Source organism: Balaenoptera acutorostrata, chromosome 4 (genome assembly GCF_949987535.1).
Source record: "Balaenoptera acutorostrata chromosome 4, mBalAcu1.1, whole genome shotgun sequence".
Classification (NCBI taxonomy): Eukaryota; Metazoa; Chordata; class Mammalia; order Artiodactyla; family Balaenopteridae; genus Balaenoptera; species Balaenoptera acutorostrata.
The window spans coordinates 20,141,700-20,164,102 of record NC_080067.1 but is presented as its reverse complement, the minus strand read 5'-3'; the positions used below and the strand labels follow the sequence as shown (position 1 = coordinate 20,164,102).

Sequence of the window (22,403 nt, the reverse complement as noted above, 5' to 3'; positions counted from 1 at the left end):
GGAAGGGACACATCCAGACCCGGCAGAGCTCACTTTGAGATCTGAAGTGAATCACCAAGTGGCTCTGTGCCTCAGCTTCTTGGTCCTGCTTTCTCTCTTGCCAATTTTTCTCCCTGCCTCAGTGGCTGGAATGAGAGAGGGAACCTTGGATGTCAGGTGCAGGCCCAGAACCTTTGCTTTATTTGTTTAAAGAGCTGGGTGTGAGATCAGACAGACAGACACCAAGATGAGAATTAACCTGTACTTGGTATAAGAGAAAAGCGGCACCCTCAGTGCTGATGATAGATGCTCGAGAACTAGCCAGGAGAGAAAAAAGAAACTGTGAGAACACGTTCTGGTGGTGCAGGTGTAACAGTAATTACCATCGTTTGCATGGTCTGATTATCATTATCATTTGCAGCCTCCAAATTATAATGAATACCATTAAAATATAACAAAATAACCTCATTGTCCTTTTGTTACTTATTAAATCCCTAAAATCAGCCCATGAATATTTATTCTTATAGGTGTTGCCTTGACATTGCAAGCTCGCCCAGGGCAGGCCTGAGGGTGGTACCATCTGTGTCCCATCCAGGCTGCAAAGTGCCCCTGTCCTCCCCAACCGTTCTTCCACTGTTGCAGAATGAATGAGCCTTTGAATGTGCAGGACTTTCTGGTCTCAGTGTAAATCATTTAGAGAAACTGATGGACAGACCCATTGGGGAAGGTGAGGAAAGGTTAGGTGGAACAGCAAAATTCATAAACATTGGGGGTGGACTACTGTACTGGGCATTTCCTCCACTGTCTGTGTGTGTATCTGGCTGTCATCCTTTTCCATTTCTCACCACAGAGAAGATGGGGGAGGTTGCCAGGGAGAAGTACCTGACACACCCTGAGATGGGCAGCTTTTGTTAGAGCCCAAAAGACAGGCTGCCGGGAAATGGGGCTGCAGGCAGGGCTGGGCACTTAAGCCCTGAGGGGGCCGCGATGATGAGGAAGCCAGTCTCTGCTTCCTGGAACAGGGCAGGAAAGGATGCAGATTCCTAACGCCTGAGGTCTCCTAAGAGAGCTTCTTTACTGAACTTGAAATTTCCAATTCCCTTTTTTATTTCGGTAACTTTGGCCCTGAACTAAGTGGGATCTTTTTTAAAAAGTAAATTTTCACTACCGTGAATATGTTATCATTTTAGTAAGATGATTTATTTTTAGTAGAAAAGCATATTTATCCTGGTCTCTCGGTAACAAAGCCGGTGGAAGCCTGAGTGACTCGGCCAGGTGCCACCTGTTCCCGGGGGGTGACATACCCAATGGACAGACCAGGGTTCAGGAGAAAGCAGATGATACCTCACCCCTGAGGGCAGAATGGAGCCTTTACAGTAAAGGTTACCTCTATAAAATGCATTAAAAGAGTGGCAGCCTGGAGCTCCAGCAGGACGGGCGAGGGAGGAAGACTTCATTTGGGTGCGCTCCGTGCTGGAGACCACAGCTTTCTTCCAGGGCCTGGGCAGTCGGGGGATGGGCTTGTTGCTTTAGCGGGATTTCCCTCGAGAAAGGGGTTTCCAGTATTGGGATAACTGGCTCACCCATTTCCCCCTGTGGCTGGAGATGAGGTGAGGGCAGGTCACAGAGGCTGGCTCGGCCAGGAGCTGGGACTTTATCCCGAGGGCAGCGGAGAACTGGTGGAGGATCCTCAGCTGGGGAGTGGCCTGGTCACATCGCCGCTAGGGGAGGGTCTGTCATTCTAGGGGCTTGGAGAGGAGGGTGGATGGGGAGGGGTCCAGTCCTCCCCCAGTTAACCCAGTGGGCATTTGGGAAAACCCACTGTGCCCGAGGCTCCACACAGGCATTGTGATCTTCCTAGCACCCTGTGGATAGACGTGAGGTTCACCCTGTTTTGCAGGCCGGGCGGCAGAGGCTCAGAGAGAGCTGGTCACGTCCAAGGGCTCTCTGCTCGTGTGGCAGGATTGGAATCCGAACCCAGGTCACCATGAGAAACCATGGACTGTTGGGCCTCGTGCCTCAAAGGCAGGCCCAGGCCAGGCGGAAACGAGGTCCGCCGTAAATGCCTCCTAGGGAATTACGTGCCACGCTCTCTGCTGAGGAGGAGCCTGTAAGCACAGCGTGGGGGTGGGCGGGAGGAGGCCTTTGACTCCCCCAGGCTGGCGAGGGGCGCTGGGTGCCTGAGCCGGGAGGAGGGCAGTGGGCTCTCGGAAGGAAGCAGGGTCTCCTCGTGGGAGGCTGACGGAGCTGGGTTGCATAGCAGGCACTCTGTTCTCATACAGGGTGAGCTGCTTATCTGGGATGGTTTGAAGGGAGCTGATAGGGATGGCGGCACTAAAGTCCTCTAAGTCGGCCTGCAGCCCACTGCCATGGAGGAAGGACCCTCCCCAGGTTCTAGCTGAGAACTCATTACTCAGAAGGGAAGAACCAGTCGCACTGAGAAGCTGGTTCCTACCTGCTCTGGGGGCAGCCCTTCCTCTGGCCTCATTCTCCCTCCAGGGCTGGAGATATCAGGGCCCTGGAGACACTGATGCTGTCTAGGGTCTGCCACCAGCTGGCCGTGTGGTTGGATTAGCCCCAGCCCATCTTTCGCTTTCTCGATATGTCCCTGGAGGCTAGTGGACTTGGTGATCGCTAGGGCCAGTGGAGCTCTAAGTGGTTCTGTAATTCAGCACCAGCTTAGAGTATGATGCCAAGCCAGTAACACTCCCAGCTGGGCACGGCACAGGTCAGAGGGGCTGCAGGGATGAATGCATGGGATCAGGGCCTCTGCCAACTGTTTCCCCTGGAACTGCCCTGGGCTCCAGTGCAGGGTCCTCTCCAGTCTGCCACCTCTTCTCTTGGCCAGCATTCTAGGCCCACCTACCTGGGCCCAGCCTTACCTACTGTGCCCTCAGGGTGCTCTGGTTCATCCCTTCTGATGATGTGTTTGGCTCAGGTTGCCAGGCAACAGAGATGGAGCTGTTTTGCCCTTCCTGCTGACAGGCATTTATCCCATACAGAGGACAACAGAATGGGTGACAGCTCCCAGGTACTCCTACTCCAGGACACTTCCTTCTGTAGCCAGGTGGGAGGGTGGTAAGCGGGGAGGGCTGGGAAGGGGCCAGAGCCACGAGGGATATGCGGTGTCCCCAGTAGACCAGTCCCAGCTCCTACTCCAGCTCCATCACCAACGGCATCCTCTTGAGCCCTGGGCTTCCACCCCAGCCTGGCCCTCTCTGTCTGGGTGTTGGGATGTAACACCCAGAGAGAGAGGGTCCTCAGAAATGAGGAGCCCCGGTGCTCATTTCCCTCCAAGACAGTAGGGTCTTTATGACCTTGTTGGACTTTCGAGATGTGTCTAATACATCAATATGTGGCACATGCTAAATGCTCCAGTAAGAGGTAATTTTGTTGGTGAAAGAGTGACGGCACCCCCCTCCCCCGCTGCTTGTAGATGTATGAGGGGAAGAGAAGTAGGGGTGCAAGGTTTGGAGAATCACTGATGGACCGTTTTTGTGTAGTGAGCTGCAGGGCGGCGTTCTTGTGATCTGACAGGTAGAGCTGCTTATCCATTTTGTAGATGAGGGAAGTGAGGCTCTGAGAGGCGAAGGTGTTTACACAGGGTGCGGGACCCAGAAGCTGCTATTGCTGAGCTGGGAAGGACCCCCGGGTCTCTGACTCACTGGCCGGCGTTTTCCCTGCTGCCTGGCCTGGCAGGGAGGGGGACAGACTCACCCTGACCCCCTGTGGCCCCACAGCTGCTCACAAGCAGAGCACCTCAAGTTCACTGCCACTGTCCTTCCCTGAGGACATGGCCCAGGGACTGCAGGCTGGAGGGTCTGCGGTGTTGTGAGTGGGACAGTTCTTGGACCGAGGTAGGTGGATCATAAGCCTCAGCCAGTGCTGATGTGAGTATCAACTACACAAGCAAGGCTGCGGGTGTGGTCTGCTGGGGAATCAGGGGAGGCTTCCCGGAGGAGGTGGTGCACCGTGAGCAGGAATTCACTGGCAGGTGAGGGAGGCATCATGAGCAGAGTGCCCAGCTGTGCCAAGGCTGAGGGCTGTGATGGGCCTGGGCCTTCCAAGGAATTGGGTATCCTTCACATGGCTGGGCTCTGGCGTGGTTGGGGGAACGTGGTGGGAGGAGTTGCACCTGGGGAAGCAGGGTCAGGCCACACACAGGAGTCTGGGTCTTCCCTGCAGGCAGCTGGGACCCAATGGGGGGCTTCAACCAAGGAGGGACATGCTTATGGGTTAGAAGACAAGGCTATGGCCCACTTGCAGGCAGGAGATCCAGGTGGCCTGAACCAGGCCGGCTGGGAACATTCAGAGGATGGAATTTAGAGGAGGCCTTGTGACAGGTATCAGCTTGAGCTTCCTTCCAGCCCTGAAGTTCACCTCTGCTGGGAATGTACATTTTCTTGATCCTTTCTCTGTTGACTGAGGACTCAGGAACAGTGAAGGGTTGTAGAGGAGGGACTTCTGTCCTTCTCTGCAAGACCACACTGTCCCCAGATGTACCCAAACTGGCTGCCTTAAGCTGCTCTGCCCTTCCAGCCTCCACAATGCCCTGGGTGCTCCGGGACTGCTGGCAGCCTTTCCAGACTCTTCCCGTCTGCCAGCTGCTCAGGGCGGGTGTACACCTGGAGAGGAGCGGGCCGCTGGGTGTGTGAGCTCCTGCCTCTTGTGCAGCCTCCTGCCACTGCCTCCCTTGCTGGGCTTCTCTTCCAGCAGACACCGGACTCCCTTCCTTTGCTTTCTTCCATAGATTCCCTTGCTCTTCTCTGCCAGCTTCCAGCTCCCCAGCCAGCTCAGGCGTCCCTGAGGACTTGAGGGAGGACTGTGTGGGGAAGAGCTTCCCTCCCCGCCTTGGAAACAGAAACCTAGTCTTAAGCTGGCTGTGCAAAAGGCAAAGGGTGGGAGCCAGGGAGCTGGCGTGGAGACAGGGGGCTGCCTTCCTGCACCTGGCCCCCACCCGCAGGCCCGCTCACGGTCTGATGGTCTGTTCTCAAGGCCTGAAACGCCACCCTCCAAAGCCCTGGTAACCTCTGCTCCCTGCCCCTCATGTCTTCTGCCCATGGAGGTTACTGAGCCCCACCTGGGTATTCCTTTGCCGGGGTAGCTGGTAGGGGGAGAATATCCTAATTATGCCTCGTCAGTGGTCACAGCACGGTTCAGGGGCCCCTGTGGGCAGGGCCACGTTAATGGTCTGTGAGGTCAGAGTGGGTAAGGAGACCTGTGCCCTTGGCTGGTGCTCAGCAGAGGTGTCACCCCTGCCCGGAGCTGCTGGCCTAGAGGAAAGGGCCTGGAAGCTGGCCGCAAGCAGCTCAGCCCAGCTTTGACCTGTTCGAAACCCCGCTGGGGACCCCCGTTGCCCCCATCCCGGGGCAGAAGCAGGACCAAGAGACACATCCCTGGTTCGGGACTGCAGAGCTGCAAGTGTGACCTCCTCATAGGCGTCAGGTCCCTCTAGGGGAGGCGTGTGGATTCCGAGAGAGGTAGAGAAAATGTTCTGTTCTGACCCTGTTGACGAGCGGGGAATAAACATCACACGGACTGAAGAGGGTAAAGTGAAGCATTCAAACACACATTTCTTGTGTGTTTCCCCATCCAGTGAAGGCGAGGGGGGAGTCGGGAAGTGCAGGGAAGAGAGGGCCATGGAGGCACTGAGGGGAGGCCCCCCCACCAGACGCAGGTGCCGGAGCGCACCTTCACAGGCCTGCTGGCCGCCACACGCTGCGGCCTTGGGAAAGCCCGGGTGGCGGAAGGCTCTAGGCAATGGTGCTCTCCGTCCCGGGGCCCCGACCAAATAGAATTAAAGGGTCCTGTGGAGGCACTGATCCCTGCTGGGGCACAGGAGTGGCGGGACTAATTCTGTATTCATGTGGAGGATGAGCTGAGGGGTGGGGGCTGCAGCTGTGAGGAGGCCGACGACCCTCGCCAGGCAGAGCAGGAGTGGAGAGAAGGGCTCTCGCCTCGGCCCCGGGAGATGAGGGGGGGCGTTCTTCAGCTCCACGGCCCCAGTGCTGCGACACCGGGCCTCCATGAGCAGACAGAGCCTCGTCTCTCCCTCCCCAAGGCCAGCTGGCTCTGCCCCACTGGCACCCTGCAGTTCCCAGCGTGGGCTGCTGCAAGTAGGGTCAAGCCTTGGGGCCAGGAGATTATTTGGTTCTGCTCTTCTCTGTGTAGAGAGCACCTCTGAGAAGGGTTTATTTTTAGGGGAAAAAAAAGCCACTCTCAGATTAGCCACTTATTTTAGGGATATTAGCAGATCCTACTTGTAGCACCAGGATCCGGAAATTCTCCCCTGATTCTAATCCATCACTCCCCCACATGCAGCCAAAGCACTGCCGGCTGCTGCCCACGTCAGAATGTGAAATGCAGGCCTGGAAAGGTGCCCTGCCAGCCCGCCCACACTGGTTCTCTCCCACCTGCATCAGAAGAGGGCAGAACCCCAGGTGTTGGGCCAGAAGAGCCAGCTCCTCCCCTTTCTCCGTCATGGAGCCGAAGGGTCCTCTAAGCCAGAGCTCTGGTCTGGACAGCAATGTCCACTCATCTGTCCACCTCACCTCGGGGGGCTGGAAGTGCTGTGGGAAATGTATGGTGAGGTGGTCACAGCCCCTGCCCACCACAGCCTCCGTGCAGGGCACCTGGGGCCTTCAGTCCTAAACAGAGAGACCTGCGAGCTTCTGCTGCAGGTGACCAGCCACTAACACCGCCGCAGGAGAGGAGGCAGGGGCTGAGGGAAGAGTAGAGGGGCCATCTTTTAGGGATGTGAGATGGTTCGACAGGTACAACCTAAGGTGACCCTGAATGAGTCACCCCCTTGCCTAGTCCCTTCCCCTTGAATGCAGATGGAACCCGACACTTGGGTCTAGCCAACATAGTATGGCAAAGATGATGGGCTGTCACTCCCATGGTTGTTTCTCTAAAAGACTCCTCTGCTGGCCTTGAAGGCGTGAGCTGCCATGTGGTGAGAGGGCAGTGAGGGGTCATGTGGTGAGGAACTGTGGGTGGCCTCTAGGGGAAAAGCAGCCCCTGGCCGGTAGCCCCCAAGAAGATGGAGACTCAGTCCTCCAGCCACGAGGGACTGAATTTGGTCAGCCACCACAGACAGGAGCTTGAAAGAGGACCCCGAGCTCCAGAAAGAAACATAGCCCTGCCAATACCATGATTGTAGCCTTGTGAGACTGCGAACAGAGGTCCCAGGAAAGCCGTGCCCAGACTCCTGCCCCAGGGGAATGGGATATAATAAATGTATGTTTTTCTTTTTAAAATTTATTTATTATTTATTTTTGGCTGTGTTGGGTCTTCGTTTCTGTGCGAGGGCTTTCTCTAGTTGCGGCGAGTGGGGGCCACTCTTCATCGCGGTGCGCGGACCTCTCACTATCGCGGCCTCTCTTGTTGCGGAGCACAGGCTCCAGACACGCAGGCTCAGTAGTTGTGGCTCACGGGCCTAGTTGGTCCGCGGCATGTGGGATCTTCCCAGACCAGGGCTCGAACCCGTGTCCCCTGCATTAGCAGGCAGATTCTCAACCACTGTGCCGCCAGGGAAGCCCATGTATGTTGTTTTGATCCACTAACTTTGTGGTATTTGTTACACAGCAACAAATAACTAATACAGATGGGGTGAAGATTTTTCCAGGGAAGACACACCTTAGAGATGTCCTCCTTTTGCAGACAAGGAGTTGGAGCTTCCGTGAGGGATATGACCTGCTCCTGGTTAAGCAGCTGGCTGGGGCCGTGGGAGGAGGGAGGCCCCGGGAGTCGGGTCCTGGTTCTTGCTCTGCTACTGCTCTCCCTTCGTGCAGCTTTGAGCAAACCCTCCTGCTTCCTGGGCCTCCAGTTTTTCCTCTGTTACGCGAAGGACTGGATCTGATGATCTCTAGGTGCCTTCTTGCCATGACTTGGTATCCTGAGGCCCCTCTGATCTGTGATCCTTCTAGAAGCCAGACCTCAGGGCCTTAGTGAGTTTTAATCTCTGCTGCTCCTCCCATGTTGTGTGTTTCCACTGTGGCTTCAGGAGGCATGATCTTCCTGTCCTGGGCATACTTCCGTAAGCCTGATGGGTTCAGGCAAACCTCTGAAGTGGAGCTCTTGGCTCTGTACCAGGAGTTACTATCTGGCCGTGACCCTGGGGCCATGTGATCCTGGGCAAGCGGCCCCTCTTCTCTGACCTCACATCTCCTAGCTCAGTGAGAGGCTTGGACAAAATTAGTTCCAGAGTCCTCGATGGCTCACACCCTCTGTGGTGCTGCTTTGGAGAAGGGCTCCTTAAGGATCTGGAGCTTGTGGGATGGGACAAGTGAGCCTGGATACATCTTCTTGGTACCCTGGCATCCAAGTCCAGGGGCAGACCTGGATATACGCCCAGTTCCTTGTTCCCCAGCCTGGCCCTCCGGCCACCTCAGTGCCTGGCCAGCAGTCATCTCTGGTCCACAAGGGCTGGAGACAAAGAATCCTCCTTGCCTGCTGGGTGGTCCTGTGCTCACTCTCAGGCCCAGGGGTCCGGAGATCTAGAGTGCATCTTCCACCCCCGAAACAATGGTCCTCGTCTCTAAACTTCACCTGGAAGGCCATCCCTACTCTCCAGGTGAATCTTGAGCAGGTGCCCTTGAGCCCATCCTGAGGGCAGGAGGGGTCTTCTTTCTGTGGACTGAATGGGAAGGTCTCCACATCCACTCTTCCCTCACCAGCTGGCTCTGGACGTGCAGGGGCTGGGATTGTGCCCATTTCCTCTTTGGCAAAGCAGCAAGGTGCACAGAGTGAGCAGGCTGTGTGAGGGTATGCAGGGACAGGAGGGGGCGCTGGGCCCCCACAAGTGCCAGGAACAGCTCCCTGTGCTCGGGGAGGCCTTGGAGTCAGCACCCTTGGTCAGCACCAGCCCAGCGTTCCTCTGAAGGATGCCATGCCTCCAGCAGCCTGTGACCTTGAGGCCACCTTCCACCTGACCAGGCGAGCTTGATCTCATGGCCAGGCAACAGCTGGGCCCCCTTGGATGAGGGCTGTGGGTCCACTGTCACAAGGCCCCTCTGACTGGACGTCAGCTGATAATCTGGAAAACACAAGCCATGGCTCTCAGCGCTCTGTCTACGCATTGTCACTGCCCCACTGTCCTCTCCCTGTGAATGAGGCTTTTAATAGCAATGCCACAAGCAATTTGCCTTAGGAGGAGAAGTATAAATGTTAGCATGTACGTATATTACTTTGCCAACCTCCATGCTGTGGATGAACCAATAGTTCCTCTTAGTTAAAGAAACTACCAAATTGCATTAACACCAGCCTTGTCAAAAGATCAGCTGGTGGTGGGAATTTAGCATGTGTTTCTTCCTTCTCTCAAACATACATATCCTCACTATGGATGAATTCTTCACAGCACCCATGCAGCTACTCAGACATGTGACATGATTGGCCAGCGTAGGGTCTGACTAGAGTTGGGCTGAGCCTCAAGCCAATTGGAATGGAGTGCATCCTGCCCATCCAGGTCTGACTGTCCAGGGAAGCCAAGCCAGAGTGTGTGCACCGCAGGCAGGGGCTCCTGTTCTAGCTGGGGGTGGAGAGTGGCTAGCACTCAAAGCTAGCAGGTGCTGATGCTGCTGTTGGGACCTGGAGGGGAGACCCAGCACCTCTTTGAAGCTGAGAAGAGTGTTCAAGATGACTCAGTGAGGTAGAGAGGGTCCAGACAGTGGGTGAGCTGGCCATGGTGGGGAGGAACTCTGCAGCCCACATGAGCTGTGTGCTCAGGCTCAGGTGGTTTTCAAGAAATCCTGAAGACGTCATCCTTGATGAGGTTCTCAGTTTTGTAGCTAAGACACCAGGGGTACTAGAGAGTTCCCCCACACACCAGGGCTTCTGGTGCCTGCTGGATTGAGAGAGAGAGAGAGAGAGAGAGAGAGAGAGAGAGAGAGAGAGTGTGTGTGTGTGTGTGTGTGTGTGTGTTTGCATGCATCTAAGTGAGCATGAGCACATGATGGTTATGCCAGGGTTCTGCCCATCAAGCTGTCCTGTCCAGGCTTACTCCATCTCCTGGCCTGTGGTTAGAAGGGCTCAAAGCAGTTCCCCAATGCCCAGCTAGGTCCCTGTTCTTGGTGAAGACTGTTGATGTACAGTTATATTCTATTTCCTTAGGAAAATTTCACATTGACCACAATGTTTAATCAGAACAAGCCATTTCCTGAATGTGTGCAGAATCTGAGACAGGGATATAACACACATATGTATGTGTGTGCATAATTTAAAAAATCATATTTCGTTTTTTCCTTTAACTTTTTATTTTGACGTAAGTTTAGGCTTATAGAAAGTTGTAAGACTAGTATGAAGACTTCTCACATGCCTTCCACCCAGAATGTTAACATTTTACTGCTCTTGTGGGATTCATAGCACTTCTGTGAGATAGGCACTTCTGCCTCCATTGTACAAATGAGGATGCTGAGCCTCAGAGAGGATAGTAACTAACTCAAGGTCACACAGCAAATAAGTGGCAGAGCCAAGAGTAAAATCCAGGCCTGTCAGTGTGTGTGCTGACCATGTGTGATGTAAGCGTGAGTGTGTAGGTGTCTTGCTCCTTCTGCCCAAAGAACTTCCTTTCTTGTGTTGTAGATCTGCTAGCAAGAAATTGTCTTGGCATCTGACTTCTTTATATCAACTCCATTTTTGAAATATTTTTGCTGGGTATAAAATTCTATGTTGACAATATTTTTCTTTCAGTACTTCAGAGATGTCAGTTCATTTTCTTCTGGTTTGCATGGTTTCTGACAAGGTAACAAAGATTTTTATTCTATGTTTTCTTAGGCCTGTGATCCAATATATTCTTGTTATTTCTGTTTAAACAGTCAGTTATCTTTTAAAGAGATTTCAATGATACAAAAGAAATCTTACACATTTTCCCATGTAGTGACCATTCCCTGTGTTCACTATTCCTTTATGTGGACCCACATTTCCATATGGTGTCATTTCACTTTTTCCTGGAGTACTGCCTGTACAGGTCTGCTGCTGATGAATTCTGTCAGCTTTTGAGTATTTGAAAAAGTTTTTATTTCATCCTTGTCTTTGAAAGATGTTATATAGTATATGTCTGAAAGTTACAGAATTCTAGGTTGATAAGTTTTTCTTTCAGGACTGTACAGATATTGCTCCATTGTCTTCTTGCTTGCATTGTGTCTGAGGAGAAGTTGCTGTCTTCTTTATCTTTGTTTCCCTGTATATAGTGTGTCATTTTTCCCTGGCTACTTTTATGATTTTCTCTTTATCACTGATTTGGTATAATTTGATTATGATGTGCCTTTGTGTGGTGTCTTTTATGTTTCCTTTGCTTGGGGTTCGTTGAACTTTTTGGATCTGTGGTTTACATTTTCTCTCAAATTTGTAATATTTTCAGTAAAACGTTCTTCAAATCCTTCGAGAACTCCAAATACATGTATGTTAGTCTACTTGATGTCATCCTACAGCTCACTAGTGTTCCAGTAATTTATTTCTATTCTTTTTACTCTGTGTTTTATTTTAGATATTACTCTGTCTTCAAGTTCATTGATCTTTTCTTCTGCGTTTAGTCTGGGATTAATCTGTTGCTAGCCCATCTAGTGTATTTTTCGTTTCCCACATTGTAGTTTTTACTTCTAGAAGGATGATTTGTGTCTTTTTAAATATCTTCCACATCTCTGTTTAACTTTTTGAACATATGAAATGTAGTCATAATAATTGTTTTTTTAATATTTTTGTTTGCTAATTCTAACATTTGTGTCAGTTTCGACTGATTTTTTTTCTCCTTATTAAGGATTTATTTTATTGCTTCTTTTCGTGCCTGGTAATTTTTTATTGGATGCTAGACATTGTGAATTTTGTCATGTTGTGTATTGGATGGTTTTTGTATTCCCATAAATTCTTAGGATTTGTTAGCTGGGACTGGAGTGGTGCTCAGTCTGGGGCTAATTATTTCCCACTCTTGAGGCACAGCCCTTCAGAGTTCTCTCCCAATGTCCCATGAATGAGGAAGCTTTTCACTCTGGCTGGTAGGAACAGGCACTATCCCAGGCCTATATAGATGCCAGGTACTGTTTCCTTTTTAATCCATTTGGGTGGTTCTTTCCCAAGTCTTGAGCAGTTTCTTTACACACCTTTGCTGATCAGTCCTCAGCTGAAGACTTAAGGGAGCTGCTTCGCAGACCTCTGGTGTTCGCTCTCTCTCTGTGCACCTCTTTCCTCTCTTGTGAACCTCAGCTGCCTTATTTTCTCCAGACTCTCAGCTCTATCTCCCCATTCCCTGTGCCATGTCCTGAAGTTTTCTCAAGGCAACAATTTGGGGGCAGTTGGGGGGCTCACTTGATTTGCTTCATGTCTCTCAGGGTTTACTGTCCTGTACTGCCCTTATGTACTGTCTTGAAAATCATTGTTTCATATATTTTGTCTGTCTTGTGATTGTTTCCAGTGAGAAGATAAATCTGATGACTGGAAGCTAACATCTTGGGTCTTTGTTTTTTCATTTAATCATTTATTTGTAGGGGACACTGGTCTGGGCCCATGAGTGAGAACATTGGCTTGGACAGGATTGTTGTCTGGTCTAGTTAGTATTCTTGATTTTCATCTGTGATGTTCATGCAATTAATTATATAAACGTAAATTTGCTGCGTGATTTCTGTGCTCTGGACTCTCTGCAAGAACTTTCTGCTATCCAGCTCTTATTACAATCTCATCATTAACAACTAGTTTGGTCTTGTCTTATGAATACTGTGAATCGTACAGTTGATCACGTTAGCTTTTTTTTTTTTTTTTTTTTTTTTGCTCTGACCTCCAGAGAGCTCAGGCAGTTTTTTAGTCTGACTTTAATGATCAGGTAATATACTTTAAGATGTATGTCTATGAACAAACTTTTTGCTCTAGCCTTCTCTTTTTAGCTTATTTATCCTTTCCCTTATATCCCTCTCAAAATTCTTAGTTGCAAATAAGAGAAATCTACTCTCACTCTCCAGCTGATTCAAGCAGACAGTGTATCAGAGCAATGACTGGGGAGCGCAGAGTCTCTGGGAGGGTCAGAGTCAGAGAACCAGGCTTGGAGCAGCAGCCTGAGTCACACCAGGACTGGTCCAGGGAGAGACACAGTCCCTCTGCTGAGTACTGTCAAAGGCTGATGTTGAAACCCACATCAGAATCCAGGGACATCCCACACCTCACTAGATTCATGTCGGTCATTTCTGGTGAGTCTCACGTGAGCATCTGATGTGAGAAGTCTAGGTCGGATGCCTACAACAGAGCTGCAAGGGAGGCTCTTGCATTGGGGAGGATGGCTTTAGACCTCCCCAACACAGTAGGGGCATTCCAAGGAATTGGGCAGCTATCCACTATTGTTATTGATAGGAAGCTACTGTATCCTGATATTATTTTAAATAATATAGTCACCGGTGATCCTTCTGTGGGGGAAAAATGGAGAGGGTTAACCCAGGCTATCAGATGAGTGCGAGCACTCCTGGGCACAGCAGTCATGCCAACGCGCAGCCTGGTGCACCCTCCCTGGCCTCCGTGCCCCTCCGCCCTCCCACCAGAGCAGACAGCGGAGCACAGCCCCTTCTTGGGCTCTCAGGGCTCCAGGCCGGTGGAGGTGGGAGTGGGAATGGGATGAAATGTTTGAAGGTTAGCGAGACCCAAGGGTCAGAGGGACTCCGCCCACAGCTGGAAATGAGCCCCTCCCTTGGTCCTTTTATCTAGCTGCATTTCAGGCTTGGTAAGCATTGTCACGCCTCAAACTGGAAGCAGCCCTTAAAGACCATCTAGCCTGACCTCGTTGGAATAATGACCTCTTAGCTCAGTGAGTGGCAGAGGTGAGATATATGTTGGTGGGGGGAGGGAGTGGATGACACCCCACAGCCACTGACCCAGGGCAGGCTTTCCTGGCATCACTGGGCTCAGACAGAGCAGATGCGGACAGTTGGAGGACAGTGGGAAAGCGAGAGCATCGGGCATGGACCAGGCTCCCAGCTGGAGCAGGAGAAAGGGCCTGGGCCGGACCAGCCCCTACCACTGTCCTGCGACCCCTCCCTCCGCTCCTCCTCCCTCCTCCCTCCTCCCTCCTCCCTCCTCCCTCCTCTGTTCTGTCTTCCCTGGGTCCCCGGTGAGGCCCAGGTGACTGAGCATCCTCTGGCAGAGGGAATTAATGCACTTAATTAAAGTGTCCAATTAAGAGCTTTGCATATTTCTTAATTACCGCCTGAGTCTTTGGGGGGATGGTTTGAAATGGGATTTTCACGTGTTTCCTCATTTAGCCTATGGTGAGCCAGCTGGCGCCTCAGGGCTCAGGTAGGAGCTGGCAGAGCCCTATTCTGCAGCAGCTCTTCTGAGCATGAGGTGGCAGGGTGGGGTGTGCAGCAGGAGCCCGGCGCCCAGCACCCCACGCTTCTCCATCTTGCAGGAGGGCAGGGCTGGGTTTTCTGGTTTGTGAAAATAGAACAAAAGGAAACAAGGATCAGACAGATGAAGCTGGTGTCTCCAGTTGTTCGTCTTATCACCACAGGGCCTGGGGGCTGTGCACCCCATGGTCAGGCCAGGAATGGGGGACTTGGTAGGCAGGGAGGTGCATGGGACTGGTGGAGCCGTCTCCCCAGGCCCCTGCAGAGCAGGGACACTGGACCAGGAAGGGACTGGCCTCCTTCCCAGCATCAGGATGAGGACTGGGCCCCTCCATGGCAGGCCCTTCCCAGCACTCCCCAGCATTTCCCATCTGTGTTCTGAAAACTGAGCTGATGGGACACCTGAGTTAGCTGGGCCCATTGTAGGAATGGGTTGCTGGTCTGAGCCCTGGGGAAGCAGATTTGCCTTTTCAGCCCCGAGGGCCACCTTGTGACAGCTTCAGACCTTCTCTGACCTGGGCAGGCTGATGGGGCTATGGGCCAAGAATGCAGAGACCCTTTCCCTGGCATGGGGACTGCTTTCCTAAAAACACAAGTGTCTGAGAGGTGGGCAGCCCGCCAGGGCAGCCTGGAGATGGCAGTGAGGTCTGCCACATCTTTCCTGCCTGCCACCCTGGGCCCAGCTCTGTGACCCCAAGGAGGACCAGGGGGGACCCCACTGACCATCCAGCGGCTCCCCTGCGTTGGTGTGGGCAGCAAACGTGAGTGAGCAGCTGGGCACAGATTGTGGGGCAAGGTTCGGGTGTGGCTCGGTGGGGGGGACCCCAGGGGTGGGACACACGCTGCCAGGTCTTGGCAGACCCTCTACCAAGTCTCCAGCGAACTTCTTGCGCTCTGCCTCACATTTTGCCCCATTTCTGGCCCTCAAGGCAGTCTTTCCACCTCCACCCTCACCCACAGTGGAGGTGACAGGTCAGAGAGGGGTCCTTCCTGGAGCGAGAGAGTGTCGGAGTGGGAGTCTGGGGGCTCACAGCCCACTCAGCTGTCAGCCTGTGGCCCGGGCACCAGCCACTCCCGGGAACTCTCATAGGCACCGACCCCAAAGCCCTGGGAGTCTGGCTTCACGTGGCAGCCATGGCGAAATGTGGGTAAGGGACAGCTGTATGCGGAGGACACCTCAGCCTCACATCACCAGACCCCTCTGGTCCCTCTCCTGGGAATGCTGTCCCCCTGATGCCTCGTCTTCACCAATCAAGACCCAGCCCAAATGCCACCGCCTGCAGGATGCTTCTGCAATTCCCCAGCAGAGAGTGGCCTTGCCTTTTTGTTGGCCTCTCGGTACCCCCTCTCAAGTTGCCTCGCATCTTAGGTGTTTGCACCTGAATCTGGCTCTGCCACTGGGTGAGGGCTACTGTAGGGCAGAAGGACATCTGCTTCTCACTGTGAATTCTGTGCCTAGCCTGGGTCTAGCACGGAGTAAGCCCCACTGGGTGTTTGTTGAATGAGTAGAGAGGCCTCACGTCCTCTGCAGCTACCTAGAAGCCACCTGAATGTACAAAAATCTCTTTACCTGGGACCTGCCACTGAGATGGGGACTGGGGCCCATGGGAGGCTGGTGGAGTGAGTGGCCCCTATGGGTGAGGTCCAGGTGGGTGCTGCTAGCTGACTGTGTAGGGCCACCTTGCACTGGTGGAACTTCAGGGTGTGTGGAACCGAGCTCATCGGGACAGCCCACGTGTTTGCAAGACCTCTGGGCCCGAAGCTTAGATGTGGGTAAGGAAAGGACTGTTCCGTGGTGACATCCATAATGGAAAATAAGCTTAGATCCTCAGCTCATGAGGTTGAATGATTATTACCCATCATTATGTAATGATTTTTTTCTGAATGTAGTGCTGGTATTTGTGCTTTGGTCTGACAATTTTAAAGAAAGCTTTTATGGGTGACCTGAATCCAGAGTGATGACTTGGTGTTTGCTCCTTGTCCAGTTTGCTTGGGCTTAAGGAATGGCCCCATCATGTGCTAGTCACAAAGCCAGGTGTCAGGGAGGCGTCCTGGGCTCTCCTCTGAGTCTGACCAGTTACTAGGTCCTGTCACTCTCCTCTGCTCTCCACTTCTCCCCAGCGCCACTGCCTTTGCTTTAACTGAGATCCACCATCCCTCGCTGGATTCTTGCCCCCAATCTGGCCCCTGTAGGCCCTTCCCCCTTTAGAAGTGTAAGTTTTCTTCCTAAAGCACAGAACTGTTGCCCTGATTACCTAATACTCTATAACAAACCACCCCAAACTTAGTGGCTCAAGAGGATGAAAATATTTACTTTGCTCAGGAATCTATAGTTTGGGCAGGTCCTAGCAGGGAAAGGGTGCCTCTGTTCCACTTTGATGGCTCCAAGGCTGGGGCTTGAGTCATCTGAAGGCTCGCCCACCCACAGGTCTTCTGGCTGTTGGCTGCTGGCTGGAGGCCTCCGTTTCTCGCACATGGGTGTCTCCATGTGGTTCTCCCACGTGTAGGCTGCCTTGGGCTTCCTCACAGCATGGTGGCTGGGTTGAAGGGCTAGCTTCCAGAGTGTGAGGGAGCTGGAGCACTCCAGACCAAAGCTGTGCTGCCTTTTCTAACCTCGCCTTCGAGTCACACACAGTGCCATTTCTGCCACAGTCACAGGCCCGCAGATTTACCTCTGGATAGGGTGTCTGTGGTACATTGTAAGAAGAGCACATGGTATGGGGCATATTTTGTGAGCCATCGTGGCCATTATGAGCTGCCACACCTTTCCCACCACCTCGCTGCTTAAGACCCTTCGGAAGCTCCTGCCACCCCGGGAGAGAATCGTGCTCCTTGATGTGACCACATGGCCTGGCCATCTAGCCCCTGCCCCACCGGGCTTGCCTCTATCTGTCTGTCCCTTCCCTTCCTCTACAGCTGGCCCCAGAGATGGACTTTGGTTTAAATCACCTCGGTGGCCACACGTAGCTTACTTGAACAGTGTTTGTCATTTACCCCTCTCCTTACACACCTGGTCTGGCCCCATTTTCCCTGAGACAAAGGACAGGGGAAATGACCTTGATCTTGTTGCCTCCCATCTCTTTGCACAAGCCTTTTATCTTCCTGCCTGTGTGCATTTGCTCCCACTGTTCCCTCCGCCCGAAATACCTGGTCTCCTCTCACCCCCCCTTGCCACAGTTCAACAGCTGCCCTTGCAGCCTTCCTGATGCCCAGCCCCCTGGGCCCCTGCCCTTTGTGATCTCCTGCTTTGCTGCTGATCAGACCTTCCCATAAACCAGCGCAATGTCATTCATGAGGTGAGGTCTTTGGCGTCATATCTGGTTTTGTACGTCAGCTCCACTGCTTCCCAGCCGTGTGACCCTGGGGATAAGAACCACCTCATTGGATCATGATGAGGATTAATGAGGAAACCTAAGAATTTCTTGTCTGGCGCTGAGCAGAATCCCAGTAAGAGTTAGCGTTTCCGTTCCTTCTTTCTAGGGGCTCCTAGTAAGTGCTCAGGAATGAATTTTCTCACCCTCATTTGGGTGAAAGAGGGAAAATACGTCTCCCTGCTTAATCATGTGGGATTAAACCACCAGAAGATTATAAGAATATTGCTGAGCCATGAGCAGAGAGAAAAAAGCTCAATAATGATTGCCTGCTTATTTTTAATAAAATCCTTCCAGTAGGGCTGAATCTCTGCCCTGGGAAAGAGCCCCACGTTGCTGCAGTGGTGTCCGAGAGCAGTTGTTAGAAGGGCAGTGGGACAGTATGACCTTGAGAACAGGGCTGTGTGGGGAGGACGGCCCTCCCACAGGCTGCAAGGGGCCTCAGGAGGGCGGGGGGCCTCAGGGGGAGGGTCTCCCACCTCTCCCCCTGCCCAGCCCTGTCTGAGCTGCTTGAATGCGCTGCCCTCTTGGGCCTCCCCTTGGCTGGCCCAGTGGTGGTGCCCAGTCAGGTGACGGCTCCAGCCGTCACGCTGCTCTTTGCGGCGAGACGAGAGTGGCCAGGTAGGTGGGCTGTGCAGGCTCTTCAAACCCAGGTTCCAGCACCTTCCACCCAGAGCGGTTGTTGAGGGTGGGGTGTGGGGTCAGGAAGTGCATGGGGCGGCCCCTTTAGCCAGCCAGCTCCTTTACGTGATGCCAGGGCAGCAGTGGGCGAGGGGCTCCTTTGTAAAGCTCTGCCTCAGGGCCCTAGGGACAAAGCATGGGGGCACCTTTCCTGCTGTTGGTGCTGCATAGTGTTGCCTGGGCTCTGCTCTGAGGGCTCGTTGGTCCCCTGCAGGCTGGTGAGCCCCACCCTGGAGCCCCGGGGCCATGGGTCAGGGTGGAGGCCTGGCTCAAGTTGGGGCCGGGACAGGACACACCAGCCATGGTGTTGATGCACCCTTGCCTGCAGTAAAGGGTGCACACTGAGGCCGCGGGGAGGATGAGCAGTTAGAGGCCTCTAAGCAGGGAGGCCAAGCTGACAAGTTCAGACAGGGTCTCAGCCATGTTGTCCTGGCAACCGTGGAAAGAGTATGGGTGGTCCTGGGGAAGCTCTGAGGCAGGGAAGAGGAGGGCTTCTGCTCTGAGAAGTGAGAAAAACCACCTAGAAGAGTGGGAAGAAATCATCCCCTTTTGATAACGAGGCTGTCATTCAGTCCAGGCCTCAGTTGGGGTTCTGGGCCCCAGGTGTCCTAACCCATCCATCCTTGCTTTGCTGAGCCCTCCGTTTGCCCGACACGTGCCTGAATTCCCAGTTTCTGGCCTTGCAGGTTGGGTCAAGCACTGCCTGAGTAGGGAGAGGCCCTGCCTCCAGCCCATCGCAAGAAAAAGGTGCCTTGACTTGGCAAGGCAATTCCCGGAGCTCCGTGACATCTACAGTGGTGGCAATAATGACCCAGCAGAATCCTGAAACCCAGCATGACCCAAAGATGCTGAGGAGCGTCAGGGGTAGGAGCTCAGTCCCTGGTCCGACCACCTTATCCTGGCCCTGCCCAGCTCTGGCCCTAGGCAAGGAGCTGTCAGCTCGTTTCCCCTTGTATAAAATGGGGGTGCATGAGTACCTGCTTCAGGGTTGGGGACTAACCAGGGTGGTCTTAAGGGCTTAGTACAGCGTTGCCGCAAACACAGAAGTCCTGCAAGCTTCAGGTAGGCGGGTGTCCCGTCTCCTGTGTTTACTGCTGTCGTGTAAATCTGTGCCTGGCACAGCCTTGGGGTGTGCCTGACGCACTCCGTAAATAGAGGGTTCAGGTGTTGCCTGTTAATGGTGACTGTGAGAAAGGCCAGAAAATACTGGCACTGGCCAGGACCCCACACCTCCTGCACAGTCCCAGGACACTACTTGTTTCTTTGGCATTTTCTCCTCCCACCAACAGTCGCCCTGCAAGCCACTATGAAGCCACTGGCAGTGGCTGGCGCCTCAAGAAGGGGAACTTTGCAGAGAAGCCTTGCAGGGCTTTCTAATCTCTCAGCTCCTCCGTGAACCTCCCGTTCCTTTAGTGGCTTTTGGGGATTCCGCTGTCTCTCCTCCCTGCCTCCTCAGCTGCCCCAGGGGAGAGCCTGCAGGAGAAGAGGACCGTGTCCCTTTCACCAAGGTGTGAGGTGCTGTGTGTCACCCCAGAGGGGAGCTGCCAGGGGGCCCTGCAGTACCTCTCTTCCCGAGCAGGAAGGAACTTTCCACTGTCTCTTGGAAAAGGAGGATGCCGTGCGCTCCCTGATTTCATCCTCCTCCTGCTGGCTCGGGGTGCTCCACTTTTCACCCTGTGGTCGGTCCCCTAAGCAGTTCCCAGCCAGGCCTTTCTGTGGCCTCAGAGCCGATCCTCCAGGTGTGGGAAGCCCCCACTTCTCACCTTCGTGTGAGTTTAAGTGGAGGTTTAAAACAATTGGAAAGCACTTTACAGATTTAATTTTTATTAGAAGCTCAAAGGGCAGTTTCCAGGTAAACTGACAAGAGATCCTGGGTGTATTACTGCTCACCCCAGAGATACTGAGAAGAGAAACGAGGCTGTTCTGACACCAGCGGGTGTACTGCAATCCAGTCCTGGCACTCCCCACTCTGAGCTGGTGTCAGACTGCCCAGGTTTACGGGCACAGTCCCCAACTAGACTGCCACCCACCTCAGACACAAGCTGCGAGTGGGGTCCCCAGGGGCACCCGCACTTCTGACCAGCTGGCTACAAATCTGGGGGTGCCCACGACCCTCCTCGGGTTCCATAATTCACCAGAATAACTCACAGAACTCAGGAAAGCACTCTACTTACAATTACAGTTTTACTATGAAAGATACAAGTCAGCAACAGCCCAATGAAGAGACCCGAAGGGCGAGGTCTGGGAGGGCCTGGAACCGAGCAGCGTGTCTTCTCCCCGTGGAAGACAGTTGCCCTTCCCTTACAAGTGCTGGCTGTTGGGAGAGGGCTGCACTCAGCTGGTGCACTAGTGAGGCTTCCGAACTGGAAAAGGACCTTTCCCGGAGGAGCCCCATTGGGTTGCCCTGCTCCGTCCAGGCAGTGACCAGCCACCCTTCCAGGCCCAGCCTCTGGACATCCCGTCCGAGAATCGGGGAGAGGCGGAATGAGAGCTCTTGGGCGCTGGCTCTCTTGCGTTCCCTGCCAGAGTTATCTGTCTTCAGCAGCCTGGAGCACAAGGAGCTCTGAGCCAAGCTCAGCTGGTCCGGTCCCCCTCTGAGCCTCCCAGGGCCATGGCTGAGACTCGGTGGGACGGAGTAGCACTCCATGCTGGGCCTGACCTAACAAATATTCCTATCGCCCTTCCTTCCCACCCAGATGCTCACAAATGCTGCAGCAGGCATTTCTGCCACAGCCAGGCCTCAGGGGACCTGCACAGGGTTAGGTCAGAAGCCAAACCCTGCAATCTGGGAAATTAGCAGCATTTATGGGATTCCCAAGAGACTTCCTGGTTCTTTTAGCCATACCAGTGGTTCTCCGTTGGAGGTGTTACTGCCCCTTAGAGGGCGTTTGCAAATGTGCAGGGGAGTTCAGGCTTGTCACAGTGACGGGGGATCCTGAAGGCATTTACCCAGCAAGGTCCGGGGATGCTAAACATCCTGCGAGGAGCTGAACAGTCAGGCACACGTCATGAAAAATAGTCCTGCCCAAGAGAGACACTGGGGAATCCTTTACTTCCCCTGCCCCCTGGTTCCTTGGAAAGCCACCTTCCTCATCAGTGCCCAGGCTGAAATAAAGGAGCATGTCTCCATCCTAGCCTGTGACCAAGAGCAAGGCAGTATTTCCAGGTGAGCGTGGGCCCATGTGACAGGAGCATCTTGTAATGCACACACTTGCTCTGATTCTTCATCTATGGCTCTTGCATCAGTTGGGCTCTTATGGGTCAAGGAAGACCTGGATTTGGGTGGTAAGAGTTCACAGGGCAGGGGGAGGCCTCCTCCTTGGTGCCTGGCAGGTACGCCCCTGCAGCCCGCCCAGTGTAGACTCGGCCGCCTCACCTCAATGTCCCTCTCTGGGGGTCCCACCTCCCACTTCTGTTTCTGCGTCTCATCTTTTCCTCTGGGCTTTTTGTTTCATTATCTGTTTTTGTCACGTGAAATGTGTTTAGAGGAGCCTAGCGCGGATCACGGCTAAACCCCTCTCTTCTTGTTGTTTTACAGTCGGGAAGACGTCTCTGATCACGCGGTTCATGTATGACAGCTTCGACAACACGTACCAGGTGAGTTCCTGGGTCCCTGCCCCCCACCAAGCCCCATGGTGTTTGCAGCCTTGACAGCCACCTGGACACCATGCCAGCCTCCCTCCCAGGGTCGCTGATGCTAGGATGAGAGTGGGGTATTCCTGGGACCTAGGGCATCCATCTTGCCTTGGAGGAGCTTCCCATCTGCACACTGGTCCCAGCCCGGTAAAGACCCTGGGCCCTTCTGAAGATGCAAACCTCAATAAGGGAAATGTTTCCAGTAGAGAAAGGACACCTTTCAGTCTGTGTTCTGGCAGGTCTAAACCATGACAGTGTTTGGTTTCTTGGGGGCATCATCATGTGGAGAAGGATGGGCAAGATGCAAAATGAGGGACGTGAAAGAGCGGTAGGAGAACTTGCTCCTCCAGCGTGGCTGTGTGCTGGACCTTCATGAGTGCGTACACCCACACACACACCCACACCCACCCACACCCAC

General features: G+C 53.5%; 1 protein-coding gene across 1 annotated transcript in view; it reads left to right on the top strand.

Annotated features, from left to right (window-relative positions):
* The window catches only part of RAB6B (RAB6B, member RAS oncogene family), a 61,298-nt gene that overhangs the window by 5,346 nt on the left and 33,549 nt on the right, over positions 1-22,403 (top strand). Inside the window, exon 2 of the mRNA XM_007170378.2 lies at positions 21,888-21,946. Coding sequence (XP_007170440.2) covers positions 21,888-21,946 — 59 coding nt within the window. The remainder of the gene's footprint in view (positions 1-21,887; positions 21,947-22,403) is intronic.